This window comes from Harmonia axyridis, chromosome 4 (genome assembly GCF_914767665.1).
Source record: "Harmonia axyridis chromosome 4, icHarAxyr1.1, whole genome shotgun sequence".
NCBI lineage: Eukaryota > Metazoa > Arthropoda > Insecta > Coleoptera > Coccinellidae > Harmonia > Harmonia axyridis.
In genome coordinates this window covers 27,898,924-27,920,757 of record NC_059504.1, presented here as the reverse complement: position 1 = coordinate 27,920,757, position 21,834 = coordinate 27,898,924, and the positions used below count along the sequence as shown (strand labels likewise).

The 21,834-nt window shown below is 33.0% G+C and overlaps 2 protein-coding genes across 2 annotated transcripts; one reads left to right on the top strand and one right to left on the bottom strand.

The window, feature by feature from the left end:
* Positions 1-316: 316 nt before the first annotated feature.
* LOC123678644 lies at positions 317-3,907 on the bottom strand. The gene is made up of 4 exons (XM_045615777.1): positions 3,180-3,907; positions 2,394-3,021; positions 2,127-2,351; positions 317-2,077 (listed from the first exon to the last, which is right to left on the bottom strand). Exons 1-4 carry the CDS (start codon positions 3,905-3,907, stop codon positions 317-319), a joined length of 3,342 nt encoding a protein of 1,113 aa, XP_045471733.1.
* Positions 3,908-19,225: 15,318 nt separating this feature from the next.
* LOC123678596 (zinc finger BED domain-containing protein 5-like) lies at positions 19,226-21,071 on the top strand. The gene is made up of 2 exons (XM_045615724.1): positions 19,226-20,596; positions 20,652-21,071. The coding sequence occupies exons 1-2, from the start codon at positions 19,373-19,375 to the stop codon at positions 20,655-20,657; spliced, it is 1,230 nt and encodes a 409-aa protein (XP_045471680.1). The 5' UTR covers positions 19,226-19,372; the 3' UTR covers positions 20,658-21,071.
* Positions 21,072-21,834: the final 763 nt, after the last annotated feature.

Genomic DNA, 21,834 nt, shown 5'->3' with positions numbered 1-21,834 from the left:
TATAACATATAACATATAACAGAATGAGATTATTAACTTTTTATTTTGACTTGAGAAATTAATAAAAAATATTTATACACACACAAAGTACGAATTTGGAGAAAAGATTTCGTAAGGAAATTTATTGTAATGCTTATAAATAAATAATAAATAATAAATAATAACTTTATTTACCCAACAGGAAATTTCCCAGTAACAAATTACATCAACTTAAAGAAAATACATGTGAATTCCCTAAAAAACTAAACGAAATGGCAAGTACTCCAAAAAATGATAGTTATAAAGAAGTAAAAAAAAAAAAACTTTAAATAAACAATTACAATAGACTTATATTGACTTTGTTAGCACAATCACAAAGCCTATACACAGGTGCCCGCTGGAGTATGTTGGTCCGAGGCGTGGGCAGACCAAATGTTGGAGAACTCCTGGCTGCCATCCTCGGGACGTGAATGTTCACCCGAGAGAGCAGAAATGGGCAGTCAATCCTTCCACCTAAGAGTTTCTGGGCGAATCTCGCGCACTGCTGAACCTGCTGCTCAAATAAAGTTGAAAGCTTCAGCTCCTCCATTATGCCGGAAAGATCAACACCACGCTCTGGATATATGCCTGTCTTCCTATAAACGACGTATTTCAGGAACTTCCTCTGAACTCGCTCAATGGGAGTAAGATGCGTTGCATAAATTGGGAACCAAATCATGTTAGCATACTCCAACCTACTGAGAACAAGGGAAAAGTAGACATTTCTGAGAGCAGATAGATCGTCTAGCTCACGGAAGCTCCTGAACAGAAAACCCAAAGACCTACAGGCAGATGAACACAGATCCTCAACATGTGGAACAAAACTCAGCTCACTGTCAAACCAAACTCCCAGGTCACGAAAGTGATCTCCAGCCGCAATTAAATCACCACCAATGTGATAATCGAAAGCTAGTGGCTGCGTCTTCCTGGTAAAAGTAACTTTAAAACACTTCTTCAAATTTAAAATAAGTCCATTCCGCAAGCACCAACTTTGAACCAACTCTAAACTCGACTGAAGAAGTAATTGGTCATTAATTCCATGTATTCTCATGAACAGCTTCAGATCATCAGCATAGGCTAGAGCCTCACAATTGAGAGAGCATAAAAGGTCATCAATAAATATTATAAACAGCAATGGTCCGAGGTTAGATCCCTGAGGAACGCCAAACTTGAGCTCATACTCAAAAGATCTGAATCCATTGTAGAAAACATAATTAGTTCTACCCTTCAAATAGGAACGAAGCAACCTCACAAAGTCAGGCGCAAAACCAAGTGATGCTAGCTTGTTCAAAAGCAAATTATAGTCAACGGTGTCAAAGGCGCGTGAGAAATCTGTATAGATCACATCAACCTGACCTCCATCATCAAGGGACTCTGCTATGACCTGCGAAATTGTGGCTAGGTTAGTTACTGTCGACCTTCCCCGGACAAAACCATGCTGTGCTGATGATAAACGCTGCTTAATATGGTGGTAAATGCTTGAATACAGGACCTCCTCATATACCTTAGCAAAGTTCGACAAAATGGAAATAGGTCTATAATTCTCCACAGAAGACGAATCACCCTTCTTGAACACCGGAACTACCCTAGCCCTCTTCCATCTCATAGGAAAAGTAAAAGAACTAAGGCTAATGGAGATTATACGGTGGAGAGGTCCGGCCAGAGCAGAGCTACATTCCCTCAAGAACACAGCTGGAAGCTGATCGTCACCAGATGTTAATCGGTCAGGATATTTTTCCATAATGGACTTTATCTCATCATCTGTCACTGATGGAACAAAGACTGGTGGAAAGTTCGTCGAATATTCAGAATCTTGAACACTGGCAGCAGTCAGGTTATTCACGTTAGAAAAATGAGCTCCAAATAAATCAACAATTTCTCTGGGATCGTCATAAAGACGTTCATTAGAATGAAAGACTCCAGGAATTCTTGTGGAACCCCTTCTCTGATCCAGATATTTCCAGAATGAAGAGGGGTTTGATCTTATTTGGCTCTGCACCTCGGACAGATATCTGCTGTACTCCAAATTAATTTCAGACTTGACCAGTGCTCTCAATCGCTTAAATTCGAAAAAAATATCTTCTTTCACCACCATTACGCCACTTCACTCTGTAATAGTTCTTCAAGCGGATATCACGTTTTAATTTTCTCGTGAACCAGACAGGGAAGTCAGGATCTGCCGAATAGTTAGTCCTTCTAGGAACAAGGTCATCCAGAATCTCGAAAAGTTTGCCGTAAAAGAAATCCAAAGCTTCATCGACACTCTTGAACTCTGCTATAATATCCCAATTAACGGAATTGATTGCCGTAGACAAAGAAGAGTAATCAGCCCTCTTAAAGTTATAAAATGTATTATACTTCTTCGGAAAATTTACCCGACGCTTGGGAGATTCCAGAGATAAAACCATACTCAAAGCAGGATGGTATAGGTCCTCAGGAACAAAAGGAGAGTCGCAATGAATGACTGACACCTCAAAATTATTACTCGCCAGAACTAAGTCCAGCAGCCTGAGATCCCCGCTAAGAACGGAGTTGAACTGACGCAGACCCAGGAGATCACAGAAGTTCTGCAAAAGAATTGATTTAGGACCACGACTAGAACAAACAAAATCAGGACAATTGAAGTCACCAACAAGGAACACAGTCTCTCCAGAAAAATTCAACTCCAATGCAGTAGTAAAAGTCTCAAGCTGAAAAACAGTAATATCAGGCGGAATATAAACCACACACACAATAAAAGTAAAGGGCTCAGTAAAACGGCACAAAACCACATCCACCAAGGGGACACGATCGGTCAAAAATGCTCCATCAATAAGGCTGAAAGATGTACTGTTAGAAGCCGCAACCAGAACTCCACCGCCACGAGACCTATTAACCCTACCAAACTGTCTATCACATCTAATCACTTTATATCCTGGAGGAAACAATTCACCATCAAAAACCGAATCACCAAGCCATGTCTCAGTTATACAAACTATATCATACGTATATTCACATGCTGATCTGAAAAATGGCAATAATTTATTATTGAGGCCTCTACAATTCTGATAAAAAATAGTGACCTCTAATAGTTCATGGGACAGATCAGCAGAAACAATCCGGTTGGGCAAGTTTAGTTTTCCGAACGCGACTCCACCACAGATGGAATCCCGGATATATACTTTATTCGGAGATTTGACTCTCCCGCTGCCAAACGTTGATCCAACTCAGATCTAACAGATCTGTAAAATGCTACCTGTTGTGGAGTTCTATCGGGAGCAACGTATATTTTCTCGAACTTGGACTTCAACTTTTTGAACCTCCGCAAAATGACAGACACTGGATCAGGTGAAGAAAAACTAACCTTTATAGGACGAGAACGCGCTTCCTTGGTAGAATCAAACTTTCCTATTCTGAAAAACTTAAAATTTTGCTCAGAAACAACACATTCATTAAGAATTGATTGAACCATATCAGAATCAATCTGCAACTGGTCTTGCCTGTTAGCACCTCTCTCAATACTCCCATGTATGATTAAGTTATGGGAGCGCTTAGTTCTTTCAAACACCTCATTAATAATTTCTTCACTGGACTGAGGGGAGGGCCCAGACGTCACCTGTGTCACTCCAACATCAACGGATTCTGATCGCTTCAGCTCACGTATCTCATCTCTCATCTCGCTTATTAATTGCAAAATTTTAGGAATCTGGTGAAGACCCTGCTCGCACTCAAGACAGAGGTATTTCACACGTCTCTTAACATTTGAGCGTAGGTTGAAACACTTTAGTTCCGCAGCAGTAAGCTCCGAACAGGAGGCATGAATAGGTCTGTTGCAACCATCACATCTCAACATGTTATCTGTGCCATCCTTAATAGCTAAGCTACATTTCATGCAAGACACAGTAGCCATCAAGAAATCACAAAAATAAACAATTAAAAATAAATAAATAAATGAATGTACTGGTGAAAAAGGAATATGACAGGGACACTCTTCACAACGGCCGGGCCGATAGCCGATGACTTAAAAACACACACGAGGGCCGCAGAGTAACAGTTAGAATGAAGGATAGGTAACACCAGTACACCAGGAAATAATTGAAATAATTGGAATATCAGACAAACAGTAAAATCCAATAATGAAAGCCCCACGTACATATGACAATTTCAACTGATAGCGATACGAACACAGGCTCACGTGTGGCTGACTCGGGATGTAAACAAATCGAACAGATAATCCGTTCGATTGAAACAAATGAAAAACGTAGCCCGGATAAACAGAATCAAATAATGAATACAATTCAAATGTAACATTCAAGTACTTGCCAATATCCTCACAAGAAAGGAACCGAATGAAAATACACTTTTCCCAAGAAAAACTACTATCACTTCAGAACAATCGGCAACACATCCGCACGGGAAATCTCAACTTAAAGAAAAAAGAAGCTTATAGAAATGTTACCTTCTGAAATGTTAGACGTCGTGACTAGTGCGCATAACCGTTATAAAATTTCGACTTTTAAATATCCTAATGACTTTTCTCAGGGTTCCAGAACTCAATTCGGGAAATTAGAAGAATTTCATCAAAAATGAAAAAGTGGAAATGAAACTATTAACTCTAATACCTAATTAAATCTAAAATTACTTATCTAAAAATTTTCCATCTTCAAACGAACTTAAAATTTTTAACCAGCCAATACATTTATTTCAACCTATTATTCCTGAGATGAAAAAACACGTTTTTCCTTTATTATTTCTTCCGATTCCATTTTTTTTCTCACTCAATATAGCGGGCATTCTGGAGTTGACCGGACTTTCATTCCAATTTTTTTGGATTTCTAAGCATTAGAAGTAATTATGTCTAGGCAGGACTGATATTCTCAATCTGTCCATTAGAAATGTTTATCTTAGAAAAGATAAACATATGTAATGGACAGAATGAAAATATCGGTGAAATTTCTATTTCACCGAGATATGGATATCAAGGATAAAAGGATCAAATCCTAAATTGAAGAATAAGATTCAATAGACAATTTCAGAAAGAAGAATTTATTGAAAATTTCAAATGAAAAACTATATACAGTAGAAAAAATTATACAAATATATACAGAAATATTATAAAGACAAATTTAAATTAATTTAACCATTGTTCATATAATTGGTCATAATTTATGGAAGCACTATTTGTTATTAACCAATCTGCCATTGATTCTATCGTTTCATCATTATAGCATTTTTTTGCACGATTTGGTAAGGTGTGGTAGAAATAATGTTTTCTGGGTAGAATAACATTTCCTTGTCTCAAAGACACATCATATTGGTTAAATTTGATTACCGGAAATCCATTTTTCATCTGGAATACCGGAAATTCAAGCATTTTTTTGAAAAGGTATGCCCTTTGCAAACATAAATCCAAATGTTCTTTAGCCAGTTCTTCGCCTTTTCTTCTTTCATCTTCATCCTCAGGGCAATTCACACACAAAATACCCAAATAATTGTCTAGTTGATTATTTTCCTTATTATCGTTCTTCTTGATATTAACAATTTCATTCAATTCTTCAACTGAAAGTTTTCTTATATTGCTAATAAGGTTTTTGAGATGTAATGTTCTTCTCATATTGTTCGAATAATTCTTCAGTTTTGCCAATCTTTTTTTCAATATCACCTTGTTATCCATTTTGTTATATTCCCACTTTTTTCAATTTAAAAAAAATATGAAACTATTTTCGTGGCAAATAATCAATGCACAGCCTACTTGATTGAAGTAACTTGAACGTGTGTAAGCACTCTCTACAGGTGGGACCATAGTGCGAGAAAGCATCGAGTAGAATCACAGGAATTCTTGTTCTTCCTCTGTAAGCCTTAACATAACTAAACTAACTGAAGTTATTGCTGAATTGAAATTTGTTTATATACCTTTTCACAAAGGGTCTTCAGAGAAAGTCCATTAAGTACCTATTTATCAATTCTAATGGGTGGTGATTAAAAATTTTTTTCTCAGAAGAATGATATGGATTTGAATCATTTTTAATGTTAGCTACAAAATTTCGAGGAAATTTTGAAATTATGATGTGCAACTTACTTTAAGATATTTTGATAAGTTTCATATACACAGCGACGAATTTATCAGCCTGCTGAATATGCTGAAGCCTTGTGCGGTAACTTTTGAAGGTCGACATATAACATATAACAGAATGAGATTATTAACTTTTTATTTTGACTTGGGAAATTAATAAAAAATATTTATACACACACAAAGTACGAATTTGGAGAAAAGATTTCGTAAGGAAATTTATTGTAATGCTTATAGAAATGTTACCTTCTGAAATGTTAGACGTCGTGACTAGTGCGCATAACCGTTATAAAATTTCGACTTTTTAATATCCTAATGACTTTTCTCAGGGTTCCAGAACTCAATTCGGGAAATTAGAAGAATTTCATCAAAAATGAAAAAGTGGAAATGAAACTATTAACTCTAATACCTAATTAAATCTAAAATTACTTATCTAAAAATTTTCCATCTTCAAACGAACTTAAAATTTTTAACCAGCCAATACATTTATTTCAACCTTATATTCCTGAGATGAAAAAAACACGTTTTTCCTTTATTATTTCTTCCGATTCCATTTTTTTTCTCACTCAATATAGCGGGCATTCTGGAGTTGACCGGACTTTCATTCCAATTTTTTTGGATTTCTAAGCATTAGAAGTAATTATGTCTAGGCAGGACTGATATTCTCAATCTGTCCATTAGAAATGTTTATCTTAGAAAAGATAAACATATGTAATGGACAGAATGAAAATATCGGACAAATTTCTATTTCACCGAGATATGGATATCAAGGATAAAAGGATCAAATCCTAAATTGAAGAATAAGATTCAATAGACAATCTCAGAAAGAAGAATTTATTGAAAATTTCAAATGAAAAACTATATACAGTAGAAAAAATTATACAAATATATACAGAAATATTAAAAAGACAAATTTAAATTAATTTAACAATTGTTCATATAATTGGTCATAATTTATGGAAGCACTATTTGTTATTAACCAATCTGCCATTGATTCTATCGTTTCATCATTATAGCATTTTTTTGCACGATTTGGTAAGGAGTGGTAGAAATAATGTTTTCTGGGTAGAATAACATTTCCTTGTCTCAAAGACACATCATATTGGTTAAATTTGATTACCGGAAATCTATTTTTCATCTGGAATACCGGAAATTCAAGCATTTTTTTGAAAAGGTATGCCCTTTGCAAACATAAATCCAAATGTTCTTTAGCCAGTTCTTCGCCTTTTCTTCTTTCATCTTCATCCTCAGGGCAATTCACACACAAAATACCCAAATTATTGTCTAGTTGATTATTTTCCTTATTATCGTTCTTCTTGATATTAACAATTTCATTCAATTCTTCAACTGAAAGTTTTCTTATATTGCTAATAAGGTTTTTGAGATGTAATGTTCTTCTCATATTGTTCGAATAATTCTTCAGTTCTGCCAATCTTTTTTTCAATATCACCTTGTTATCCATTTTGTTATATTCCCACTTTTTTCAATTTAAAAAAAATATGAAACTATTTTCGTGGCAAATAATCAATGCACAGCCTACTTGATTGAAGTAACTTGAACGTGTGTAAGCACTCTCTACAGGTGGGACCATAGTGCGAGAAAGCATCGAGTAGAATCACAGGAATTCTTCTTCTTCCTCTGTAAGCCTTAACATAACTAAACTAACTGAAGTTATTGCTGAATTGAAATTTGTTTATATACCTTTTCACAAAGGGTCTTCAGAGAAAGTCCATTAAGTACCTATTTATCAATTCTAATGGGTGGTGATTACAAATTTTTTTCTCAGAAGAATGATATGGATTTGAATCATTTTTAATGTTAGCTACAAAATTTCGAGGAAATTTTGAAATTATGATGTGCAACTTACTTTTAGATATTTTGATAAGTTTCATATACACAGCGACGAATTTACCAGCCTGCTGAATATGCTGAAGCCTTGTGCGGTAACTTTTGAAGGTCGACATATAACATATAACAGAATGAGATTATCAACTTTTTATTTTGACTTGAGAAATAAATAAAAAATATTTATACACACACAAAGTACGAATTTGGAGAAAAGATTTCGTAAGGAAATTTATTGTAATGCTTATAGAAATGTTACCTTCTGAAATGTTAGACGTCGTGACTAGTGCGCATAACCGTTATAAAATTTCGACTTTTTAATATCCTAATGACTTTTCTCAGGGTTCCAGAACTCAATTCGGGAAATTAGAAGAATTTCATCTAAAATGAAAAAGTGGAAATGAAACTATTAACTCCAATAACTAACTAAATCTAAAATTACTTATCTAAAAATTTTCCATCTTCAAACGAACTTAAAATTTTTAACCAGCCAATACATTTATTTCAACCTTATATTCCTGAGATGAAAAAAACACGTTTTTCCTTTATTATTTCTTCCGATTCCATTTTTTTTCTCACTCAATATAGCGGGCATTCTGGAGTTGACCGGACTTTCATTCCAATTTTTTTGGATTTCTAAGCATTAGAAGTAATTATGTCTAGGCAGGACTGATATTCTCAATCTGTCCATTAGAAATGTTTATCTTAGAAAAGATAAACATATGTAATGGACAGAATGAAAATATCGGACAAATTTCTATTTCACCGAGATATGGATATCAAGGATAAAAGGATCAAATCCTAAATTGAAGAATGAGATTCAATAGACAATTTCAGAAAGAAGAATTTATTGAAAATTTCAAATGAACAACTATATACAGTAGAAAAAATTATACAAATATATACAGAAATATTTAAAAGACAAATTTAAATTAATTTAACAATTGTTCATATAATTGGTCATAATTTATGGAAGCACTATTTGTTATTAACCAATCTGCCATTGATTCTATCGTTTCATCATTATAGCATTTTTTTGCACGATTTGGTAAGGTGTGGTAGAAATAATGTTTTCTGGGTAGAATAACATTTACTTGTCTCAAAGACACATCATATTGGTTAAATTTGATTACCGGAAATCCATTTTTCATCTGGAATACCGGAAATTCAAGCATTTTTTTGAAAAGGTATGCCCTTTGCAAACATAAATCCAAATGTTCTTTAGCCAGTTCTTCGCCTTTTCTTCTTTCATCTTCATCCTCAGGGCAATTCACACACAAAATACCCAAATAATTGTCTAGTTGATTATTTTCCTTATTATCGTTCTTCTTGATATTAACAATTTCATTCAATTCTTCAACTGAAAGTTTTCTTATATTGCTAATAAGGTTTTTGAGATGTAATGTTCTTCTCATATTGTTCGAATAATTCTTCAGTTTTGCCAATCTTTTTTTCAATATCACCTTGTTATCCATTTTGTTATATTCCCACTTTTTTCAATTTAAAAAAAATATGAAACTATTTTCGTGGCAAATAATCAATGCACAGCCTACTTGATTGAAGTAACTTGAACGTGTGTAAGCACTCTCTACAGGTGGGACCATAGTGCGAGAAAGCATCGAGTAGAATTACAGGAATTCTTCTTCTTCCTCTGTAAGCCTTAACATAACTAAACTAACTGAAGTTATTGCTGAATTGAAATTTGTTTATATACCCTTTCACAAAAGGTCTTCAGAGAAAGTCCATTAAGTACCTATTTATCAATTCTAATGGGTGGTGATTAAAAATTTTTTTCTCAGATGAATGATATGGATTTGAATCATTTTTAATGTTAGCTACAAAATTTCGAGGAAATTTCGAAATTATGATGTGCAACTTACTTTTAGATATTTTGATAAGTTTCATATACACAGCGACGAATTTACCAGCCCGCTGAATATGCTGAAGCCTTGTGCGGTAACTTTTGTAGGTCGACATATAACATATAACAGAATGAGATTATTAACTTTTTATTTTGACTTGAGAAATTAATAAAAAATATTTATACACACACAAAGTACGAATTTGGAGAAAAGATTTCGTAAGGAAATTTATTGTAATGCTTATAGAAATGTTACCTTCTGAAATGTTAGACGTCGTGACTAGTGCGCATAACCGTTATAAAATTTCGACTTTTAAATATCCTAATGACTTTTCTCAGGGTTCCAGAACTCAATTCGGGAAATTAGAAGAATTTCATCAAAAATGAAAAAATGGAAATGAAACTATCAACTCTAATACCTAATTAAATCTAAAATTACTTATCTAAAAATTTTCCATCTTCAAACGAACTTAAAATTTTTAACCAGCCAATACATTTATTTCAACCTAATATTCCTGAGATGAAAAAACACGTTTTTCCTTTATTATTTCTTCCGATTCCATTTTTTTTCTCACTCAATATAGCGGGCATTCTGGAGTTGACCGGACTTTCATTCCAATTTTTTTGGATTTCTAAGCATTAGAAGTAATTATGTCTAGGCAGGACTGATATTCTCAATCTGTCCATTAGAAATGTTTATCTTAGAAAAGATAAACATATGTAATGGACAGAATGAAAATATCGGTGAAATTTCTATTTCACCGAGATATGGATATCAAGGATAAAAGGATCAAATCCTAAATTGAAGAATAAGATTCAATAGACAATTTCAGAAAGAAGAATTTATTGAAAATTTCAAATGAAAAACTATATACAGTAAAAAAAATTATACAAATATATACAGAAATAATATAAAGACAAATTTGAATTAATTTAACAATTGTTCATATAATTGGTCATAATTTATGGAAGCACTATTTGTTATTAACCAATCTGCCATTGATTCTATCGTTTCATCATTATAGCATTTTTTTGCACGATTTGGTAAGGTGTGGTAGAAATAATGTTTTCTGGGTAGAATAACATTTCCTTGTCTCAAAGACACATCATATTGGTTAAATTTGATTACCAGAAATCCATTTTTCATCTGGAATACCGGAAATTCAAGCATTTTTTTGAAAAGGTATGCCCTTTGCAAACATAAATTCAAATGTTCTTTAGCCAGTTCTTCGCCTTTTCTTCTTTCATTTTCATTCTCAGGGCAATTCACACACAAAATACCCAAATTATTGTCTAGTTGATTATTTTCCTTATTATCGTTCTTCTTGATATTAACAATTTCATTCAATTCTTCAACTGAAAGTTTTCTTATATTGCTAATAAGGTTTTTGAGATGTAATGTTCTTCTCATATTGTTCGAATAATTCTTCAGTTTTGCCAATCTTTTTTTCAATATCACCTTGTTATCCATTTTGTTATATTCCCACTTTTTTCAATTTAAAAAAAATATGAAACTATTTTCGTGGCAAATAATCAATGCACAGCCTACTTGATTGAAGTAACTTGAACGTGTGTAAGCACTCTCTACAGGTGGGACCATAGTGCGAGAAAGCATCGAGTAGAATCACAGGAATTCTTCTTCTTCCTCTGTAAGCCTTAACATAACTAAACTAACTGAAGTTATTGCTGAATTGAAATTTGTTTATATACCTTTTCACAAAGGGTCTTCAGAGAAAGTCCATTAAGTACCTATTTATCAATTCTAATGGGTGGTGATTAAAAATTTTTTTCTCAGAAGAATGATATGGATTTGAATCATTTTTAATGTTAGCTACAAAATTTCGAGGAAATTTTGAAATTATGATGTGCAACTCACTTTTAGATATTTTGATAAGTTTCATATACACAGCGACGAATTTATCAGCCTGCTGAATATGCTGAAGCCTTGTGCGGTAATTTTTGAAGGTCGACATATAACATATAACAGAATGAGATTATTAACTTTTTATTTTGACTTGAGAAATTAATAAAAAATATTTATACACACACAAAGTACGAATTTGGAGAAAAGATTTCGTAAGGAAATTTATTGTAATGCTTATAGAAATGTTACCTTCTGAAATGTTAGACGTCATGACTAGTGCGCATAACCGTTATAAAATTTCGACTTTTTAATATCCTAATGACTTTTTTCTGGGTTCCAGAACTCAATTCGGGAAATTAGAAGAATTTCATCAAAAATGAAAAAGTGGAAATGAAACTATTAACTCTAATACCTAATTAAATCTAAAATTACTTATCTAAAAATTTTCCATCTTCAAACGAACTTAAAATTTTCAACCAGCCAATACATTTATTTCAACCTAATATTCCTGAGATGAAAAAAACACGTTTTTCTTTTATTATTTCTTCCGATTCCATTTTTTTTCTCACTCAATATAGCGGGCATTCTGGAGTTGACCGGACTTTCATTCCAATTTTTTTGGATTTCTAAGCATTAGAAGTAATTATGTCTAGGCAGGACTGATATTCTCAATCTGTCCATTAGAAATGTTTATCTTAGAAAAGATAAACATATGTAATGGACAGAATGAAAATATCGGTGAAATTTCTATTTCACCGAGATATGGATATCAAGGATAATAGGATCAAATCCTAAATTGAAGAATAAGATTCAATAGACAATTTCAGAAAGAAGAATTTATTGAAAATTTCAAATGAAAAACTATATACAGTAGAAAAAATTATACAAATATATACAGAAATATTAAAAAGACAAATTCAAATTAATTTAACAATTGTTCATATAATTGGTCATAATTTATGGAAGCACTATTTGTTATTAACCAATCTGCCATTGATTCTATCGTTTCATCATTATAGCATTTTTTTGCACGATTTGGTAAGGTGTGGTAGAAATAATGTTTTCTGGGTAGAATAACATTTCCTTGTCTCAAAGACACATCATATTGGTTAAATTTGATTACCGGAAATCCATTTTTCATCTGGAATACCGGAAATTCAAGCATTTTTTTGAAAAGGTATGCCCTTTGCAAACATAAATTCAAATGTTCTTTAGCCAGTTCTTCGCCTTTTCTTCTTTCATCTTCATCCTCAGGGCAATTCACACACAAAATACCCAAATTATTGTCTAGTTGATTATTTTCCTTATTATCGTTCTTCTTGATATTAACAATTTCATTCAATTCTTCAACTGAAAGTTTTCTTATATTGCTAATAAGGTTTTTGAGATGTAATGTTCTTCTCATATTGTTCGAATAATTTTTCAGTTTTGCCAATCTTTTTTTCAATATCACCTTGTTATCCATTTTGTTATATTCCCACTTTTTTCAATTTAAAAAAAATATGAAACTATTTTCGTGGCAAATAATCAATGCACAGCCTACTTGATTGAAGTAACTTGAACGTGTGTAAGCACTCTCTACAGGTGGGACCATAGTGCGAGAAAGCATCGAGTAGAATCACAGGAATTCTTCTTCTTCCTCTGTAAGCCTCAACATAACTAAACTAACTGAAGTTATTGCTGAATTGAAATTTGTTTATATACCTTTTCACAAAGGGTCTTCAGAGAAAGTCCATTAAGTACCTATTTATCAATTCTAATGGGTGGTGATTAAAAATTTTTTTCTCAGAATAATGATATGGATTTGAATCATTTTTAATGTTAGCTACAAAATTTCGAGGAAATTTTGAAATTATGATGTGCAACTCACTTTTAGATATTTTGATAAGTTTCATTTACACAGCGACGAATTTACCAGCCTGCTGAATATGCTGAAGCCTTGTGCGGTAACTTTTGAAGGTCGACATATAACATATAACAGAATGAGATTATTAACTTTTTATTTTGACTTGAGAAATTAATGAAAAATATTTATACACACACAAAGTACGAATTTGGAGAAAAGATTTCGTAAGGAAATTTATTGTAATGCTTATAGAAATGTTACCTTCTGAAATGTTAGACGTCGTGACTAGTGCGCATAACCGTTATAAAATTTCGACTTTTTAATATCCTAATGACTTTTCTCAGGGTTCCAGAACTCAATTCGGGAAATTAGAAGAATTTCATCAAAAATGAAAAAGTGGAAATGAAACTATTAACTCTAATACCTAATTAAATCTAAAATTACTTATCTAAAAATTTTCCATCTTCAAACGAACTTAAAATTTTCAACCAGATAATACATTTATTTCAACCTAATATTCCTGAGATGAAAAAACACGTTTTTCCTTTATTATTTCTTCCGATTCCATTTTTTTTTCTCACTCAATATAGCGGGCATTCTGGAGTTGACCGGACTTTCATTCCAATTTTTTTGGATTTCTAAGCATTAGAAGTAATTATGTCTAGGCAGGACTGATATTCTCAATCTGTCCATTAGAAATGTTTATCTTAGAAAAGATAAACATATGTAATGGACAGAATGAAAATATCGGTGAAATTTCTATTTCACCGAGATATGGATATCAAGGATAAAAGGATCAAATCCTAAATTGAAGAATAAGATTCAATAGACAATTTCAGAAAGAAGAATTTATTGAAAATTTCAAATGAAAAACTATATACAGTAGAAAAAATTATACAAATATATACAGAAATATTAAAAAGACAAATTTAAATTAATTTAACAATTGTTCATATAATTGGTCATAATTTATGGAAGCACTATTTGTTATTAACCAATCTGCCATTGATTCTATCGTTTCATCATTATAGCATTTTTTTGCACGATTTGGTAAGGTGTGGTAGAAATAATGTTTTCTGGGTAGAATAACATTTCCTTGTCTCAAAGACACATCATATTGGTTAAATTTGATTACCGGAAATCCATTTTTCATCTGGAATACCGGAAATTCAAGCTTTTTTTTGAAAAGGTATGCCCTTTGCAAACATAAATCCAAATGTTCTTTAGCCAGTTCTTCGCCTTTTCTTCTTTCATCTTCATCCTCAGGGCAATTCACACACAAAATACCCAAATTATTGTCTAGTTGATTATTTTCCTTATTATCGTTCTTCTTGATATTAACAATTTCATTCAATTCTTCAACGGAAAGTTTTCTTATATTGCTAATAAGGTTTTTGAGATGTAATGTTCTTCTCATATTGTTCGAATAATTCTTCAGTTTTGCCAATCTTTTTTTCAATATCACCTTGTTATCCATTTTGTTATATTCCCACTTTTTTCAATTTAAAAAAAATATGAAACTATTTTCGTGGCAAATAATCAATGCACAGCCTACTTGATTGAAGTAACTTGAACGTGTGTAAGCACTCTCTACAGGTGGGACCATAGTGCGAGAAAGCATCGAGTAGAATCACAGGAATTCTTCTTCTTCCTCTGTAAGCCTCAACATAACTAAACTAACTGAAGTTATTGCTGAATTGAAATTTGTTTATATACCTTTTCACAAAGGGTCTTCAGAGAAAGTCCATTAAGTACCTATTTATCAATTCTAATGGGTGGTGATTAAAAATTTTTTTCTCAGAAGAATGATATGGATTTGAATCATTTTTAATGTTAGCTACAAAATTTCGAGGAAATTTTGAAATTATGATGTGCAACTTACTTTTAGATATTTTGATAAGTTTCATATACACAGCGACGAATTTACCAGCCTGCTGATTATGCTGAAGCCTTGTGCGGTATTTTTTGAAGGTCGACATATAACATATAACAGAATGAGATTATTAACTTTTTATTTTGACTTGAGAAATTAATGAAAAATATTTATACACACACAAAGTACGAATTTGGAGAAAAGATTTCGTAAGGAAATTTATTGTAATGCTTATAGAAATGTTACCTTCTGAAATGTTAGACGTCGTGACTAGTGCGCATAACCGTTATAAAATTTCGACTTTTTAATATCCTAATGACTTTTCTCAGGGTTCCAGAACTCAATTCGGGAAATTAGAAGAATTTCATCAAAAATGAAAAAGTGGAAATGAAACTATTAACTCTAATAACTAATTAAATCTAAAATTACTTATCTAAAAATTTTCCATCTTCAAACGAACTTAAAATTTTTAACCAGCCAATACATTTATTTCAACCTAATATTCCTGAGATGAAAAAAACACGTTTTTCCTTTATTATTTCTTCCGATTCCATTTTTTTTCTCACTCAATATAGCGGGCATTCTGGAGTTGACCGGACTTTCATTCCAATTTTTTTGGATTTCTAAGCATTAGAAGTAATTATGTCTAGGCAGGACTGATATTCTCAATCTGTCCATTAGAAATGTTTATCTTAGAAAAGATAAACATATGTAACGGACAGAATGAAAATATCGGTGAAATTTCTATTTAACCGATATATGGATATCAAGGATAAAAGGATCAAATCCTAAATTGAAGAATAAGATTCAATAGACAATTTCAGAAAGAAGAATTTATTGAAAATTTCAAATGAAAAACTATATACAGTAGAAAAAATTATACAAATATATACAGAAATATTATAAAGACAAATTTAAATTAATTTAACAATTGTTCATATAATTGGTCATAATTTATGGAAGCACTATTTGTTATTAACCAATCTGCCATTGATTCTATCGTTTCATCATTATAGCATTTTTTTGCACGATTTGGTAAGGTGTGGTAGAAATAATGTTTTCTGGGTAGAATAACATTTCCTTGTCTCAAAGACACATCATATTGGTTAAATTTGATTACCGGAAATCCATTTTTCATCTGGAATACCGGAAATTCAAGCTTTTTTTTGAAAAGGTATGCCCTTTGCAAACATAAATCCAAATGTTCTTTAGCCAGTTCTTCGCCTTTTCTTCTTTCATCTTCATCCTCAGGGCAATTCACACACAAAATACCCAAATTATTGTCTAGTTGATTATTTTCCTTATTATCGTTCTTCTTGATATTAACAATTTCATTCAATTCTTCAACGGAAAGTTTTCTTATATTGCTAATAAGGTTTTTGAGATGTAATGTTCTTCTCATATTGTTCGAATAATTCTTCAGTTTTGCCAATCTTTTTTTCAATATCACCTTGTTATCCATTTTGTTATATTCCCACTTTTTTCAATTTAAAAAAAATATGAAACTATTTTCGTGGCAAATAATCAATGCACAGCCTACTTGATTGAAGTAACTTGAACGTGTGTAAGCACTCTCTACAGGTGGGACCATAGTGCGAGAAAGCATCGAGTAGAATCACAGGAATTCTTCTTCTTCCTCTGTAAGCCTCAACATAACTAAACTAACTGAAGTTATTGCTGAATTGAAATTTGTTTATATACCTTTTCACAAAGGGTCTTCAGAGAAAGTCCATTAAGTACCTATTTATCAATTCTAATGGGTGGTGATTAAAAATTTTTTTCTCAGAAGAATGATATGGATTTGAATCATTTTTAATGTTAGCTACAAAATTTCGAGGAAATTTTGAAATTATGATGTGCAACTTACTTTTAGATATTTTGATAAGTTTCATATACACAGCGACGAATTTACCAGCCTGCTGATTATGCTGAAGCCTTGTGCGGTATTTTTTGAAGGTCGACATATAACATATAACAGAATGAGATTATTAACTTTTTATTTTGACTTGAGAAATTAATGAAAAATATTTATACACACACAAAGTACGAATTTGGAGAAAAGATTTCGTAAGGAAATTTATTGTAATGCTTATAGAAATGTTACCTTCTGAAATGTTAGACGTCGTGACTAGTGCGCATAACCGTTATAAAATTTCGACTTTTTAATATCCTAATGACTTTTCTCAGGGTTCCCGAACTCAATTCGGGAAATTAGAAGAATTTCATCAAAAATGAAAAAGTGGAAATGACACTATTAACTCTAATACCTAATTAAATCTAAAATTACTTATCTAAAAATTTTCCATCTTCAAACGAACTTAAAATTTTTAACCAGCCAATACATTTATTTCAACTTAATATTCCTGAGATGAAAAAAACACGTTTTTCCTTTATTATTTCTTCCGATTCCATTTTTTTTCTCACTCAATATAGCGGGCATTCTGGAGTTGACCGGACTTTCATTCCAATTTTTTTGGATTTCTAAGCATTAGAAGTAATTATATCTAGGCAGGACTGATATTCTCAATCTGTCCATTAGAAATGTTTATCTTAGAAAAAATAAACATATGTAATGGACAGAATGAAAATATCGGTGAAATTTCTATTTCACCGAGATATGGATATCAAGGATAAAAGGATCAAATCCTAAATTGAAGAATAAGATTCAATAGACAATTTCAGAAAGAAGAATTTATTGAAAATTTCAAATGAAAAACTATATACAGTAGAAAAAATTATACAAATATATACAGAAATATTATAAAGACAAATTTAAATTAATTTAACAATTGTTCATATAATTGGTCATAATTTATGGAAGCACTATTTGTTATTAACCAATCTGCCATTGATTCTATCGTTTCATCATTATAGCATTTTTTTGCACGATTTGGTAAGGTGTGGTAGAAATAATGTTTTCTGGGTAGAATAACATTTCCTTGTCTCAAAGACACATCATATTGGTTAAATTTGATTACCGGAAATCCATTTTTCATCTGGAATACCGGAAATTCAAGCATTTTTTTGAAAAGGTATGCCGTTTGCAAACATAAATCCAAATGTTCTTTAGCCAGTTCTTCGCCTTTTCTTCTTTCATCTTCATCCTCAGGGCAATTCACACACAAAATACCCAAATTATTGTCTAGTTCAGGGGTTCCCAAAGTGGGCGCCGCGGCGCCCTGGTGCGCCGTAGAAACTAAAGAGGGGCGCCGCGCCGTGAGTCGATCGTCTATCATTATCCGAAACCAAAAATTTTGCGCGGGTACCCGCGCAGTACACAGTGCCTACCTACTTACGTCGCGCGCGTCGTCGTCGCTCACTCGCCGAAAAGTACCTACGCGCTTGAAAACTATTGTTTGGTCGAGAGCTGGTTGGCAACACTGCCTACCCCTACCCCTCCCACGTCTTTGCCCGCCCGCAATCGCTTGCTCGCAATCACAATGCCAGTTTATTTCAAGCGAGCCGCGCGACGGACGTGTTATGTTATCGTGTTTTGTGTGTTATCGTGTTTCGTTTCACTTTGTTTGTGTTTTGTTTCGCTTTCTTTTTCATCAAATATCTCATGCAAAATGGATAGATTTTTATTAAATAAAAAACAAGTCGGTAGTTCAAATGATAGTGAGGAAGCATCTACTAGTGGTGGCAGGGAAGCAAAGAAGCGGAAATATCGTAAATACGATGATAGCTATTTGGACTTCGGTTTTACTTCAATAGAAGTAAACAATGAAGAAAAACCGCAGTGTGTGCTTTGTTTGAAAATACTATCATCTGAAAGTATGCTTCCAAGTAAATTGAAGCGACATCTCGAGACAATTCATCCAACTATGGTTGCAAAATCGCGTGATTTTTTTCACCGGAAATTACAAAATTTAAAAAAAACAAAGAACGTATTCACTCAGCAAGCCTCAGTACCTAACAACGCACTGTTAGCATCATTCAAGGTGGCATACAGGGTGGCAAAATGCAAAAAACCTCATACTATTGCAGAAGAGCTTATCCTACCAGCTGCTATCGACATGGTGAATATTATGGTGGGAGAATCGGCTGGAAAATTAATTTCCAAGGTACCCTTATCTAACAATACTATCAGTCGAAGAATCCATGACATAGCGTACGATCTCAATTACCAATTAATAGAAAAAATGAAAAGCAAGGATTTTGGTTTGCAACTTGATGAGGCGACTGACAGTAATAGCGATGCACATCTCATTTGTTACGTACGCTTTCTGGCTGACAATATTATTGTCGAAGACCTTTTATTCTGCAAAAGCATTACCGAAAGTGCGAAGGCCGAAGACTTGTTTGAAATTCTTGACAAGTTTATTGCAGAAAGTGGCTTGGATTGGGAAAAGTGTATCGGTGTATGTACTGATGGTGCTCGATCCATGTCTGGCAGGTATGGGGGAGTACAAGCGCTTATTCGTAAAAAAGCACCGAATGCTATGTGGACCCATTGTATCATCCATAGAGAAGCTCTTGCATCAAAATCAATGAGCTCTGAACTGAACCAAGTACTGGAATGTGTAATTGGTGCAGTAAACTACATAAAAACTAGGCCTGTAAAGGCCAGACTTTTTAAAAAACTATGTATAGATATGGGAGCTGAACATACGGCTCTGCTGTATTACTGCAATTCACGATGGCTTTCACGTGGAAATGTCTTATTTCGTGTGTTCGAATTACACGAAGAAATTCGAATTTTTTTACAGCAAGAACGTCATGAAAACGCCAAATATTTCACTGAAGCAGATTTTTTGCTAAAACTAGCATATTTGTGCGATATATTTGAGAAACTAAATAATTTGAATCTCTCTTTGCAAGGCAACAACACGCACATTCTGAAACTATTGGAGAGGATTGCGGCGTTTAGAAAAAAACTGCAGTTGTGGATAAAGAAAATGAATGAAGGCAGTGGTCAAGATTGCTTCCCGCAATTGTATAAATATGCTGCATCTAATGAACTGGTTGTCTCACAAGACCTGATGGTTCTTTTCACGGGACACCTATCGAAGCTCACCGAATGGTTTTCGAAGTACTTTGGACATGATGATGTCGAAAAATTTGCGTGGATCAGAGATCCTTTCCATGCACAAGCTCCACCAGGATTCACATCACAAGATGAAGAGAGTCTCATTGAACTCTCTTGCGACAGCAGCCTTAAAACTAGATTCACCAGTTCCGATTTGGTGGAGTTTTGGTTATCGATTCAAAATGAATATCCAAATTTAAGTTCAAAAGCTGTAAGAATTTTCATTCCGTTTGCAACATCATATTTATGTGAAGCTGGATTTTCAGCTGTAGCTGTAATCAAGAACAAATATCGCTCAAGGATCAATGTGGAGCAAGAAATGAGAGTAGCAGTGTCAAGTCTTATTCCCCGCTTTGAAAAACTGTGCGGAGATCACCAAGCTCACCCGTCACATTGATTTGACTGAGTACCTAACTATCATATTTTATTTTGGTTTTTCTTTAGTCTCTCTTGTTGTTTTCTGTTTCAATTCTCCTACATATAATAAAAAAACTTAATTTCATATTGTAGATGTTTCAATTTTTGTTCCTATCTACCTAACCTAACTACTATAGTTGTAGGTACCTATTTCTTACGACTGTATCTTTTTCAAATAGCTAGCGAAGGTAGGGAGCCGTGACAAAATAATAAATTTGTAACTGCGCCGCGGGCTGAAAAAGATTGGGAACCCCTGGTCTAGTTGATTATTTTCCTTATTATCGTTCTTCTTGATATTAACAATTTCATTCAATTCTTCAACTGAAAGTTTTCTTATATTGCTGATAAGGTTTTTGAGATGTAATGTTCTTCTCATATTGTTCGAATAATTCTTCAGTTTTGCCAATCTTTTTTTCAATATCACCTTGTTATCCATTTTGTTATATTCCCACTTTTTTCAATTTAAAAAAAATATGAAACTATTTTCGTGGCAAATAATCAATGCACAGCCTACTTGATTGAAGTAACTTGAACGTGTGTAAGCACTCTCTACAGGTGGGACCATAGTGCGAGAAAGCATCGAGTAGAATCACAGGAATTCTTCTTCTTCCTCTGTAAGCCTTAACATAACTAAACTAACTGAAGTTATTGCTGAATTGAAATTTGTTTATATACCTTTTCACAAAGGGTCTTCAGAGAAAGTCCATTAAGTACCTATTTATCAATTCTAAAGGGTGGTGATTAAAAATTTTTTTCTCAGAAGAATGATATGGATTTGAATCATTTTTACGAATGAGATTATTAACTTTTTATTTTGACTTGAGAAATTAATAAAAAATATTTATACACACACAAAGTACGAATTTGGAGAAAAGATTTCGTAAGGAAATTTATTGTAATGCTTATAGAAATGTTACCTTCTGAAATGTTAGACGTCGTGACTAGTGCGCATAACCGTTATAAAATTTCGACTTTTAAATATCCTAATGACTTTTCTCAGGGTTCCAGAACTCAATTCGGGAAATTAGAAGA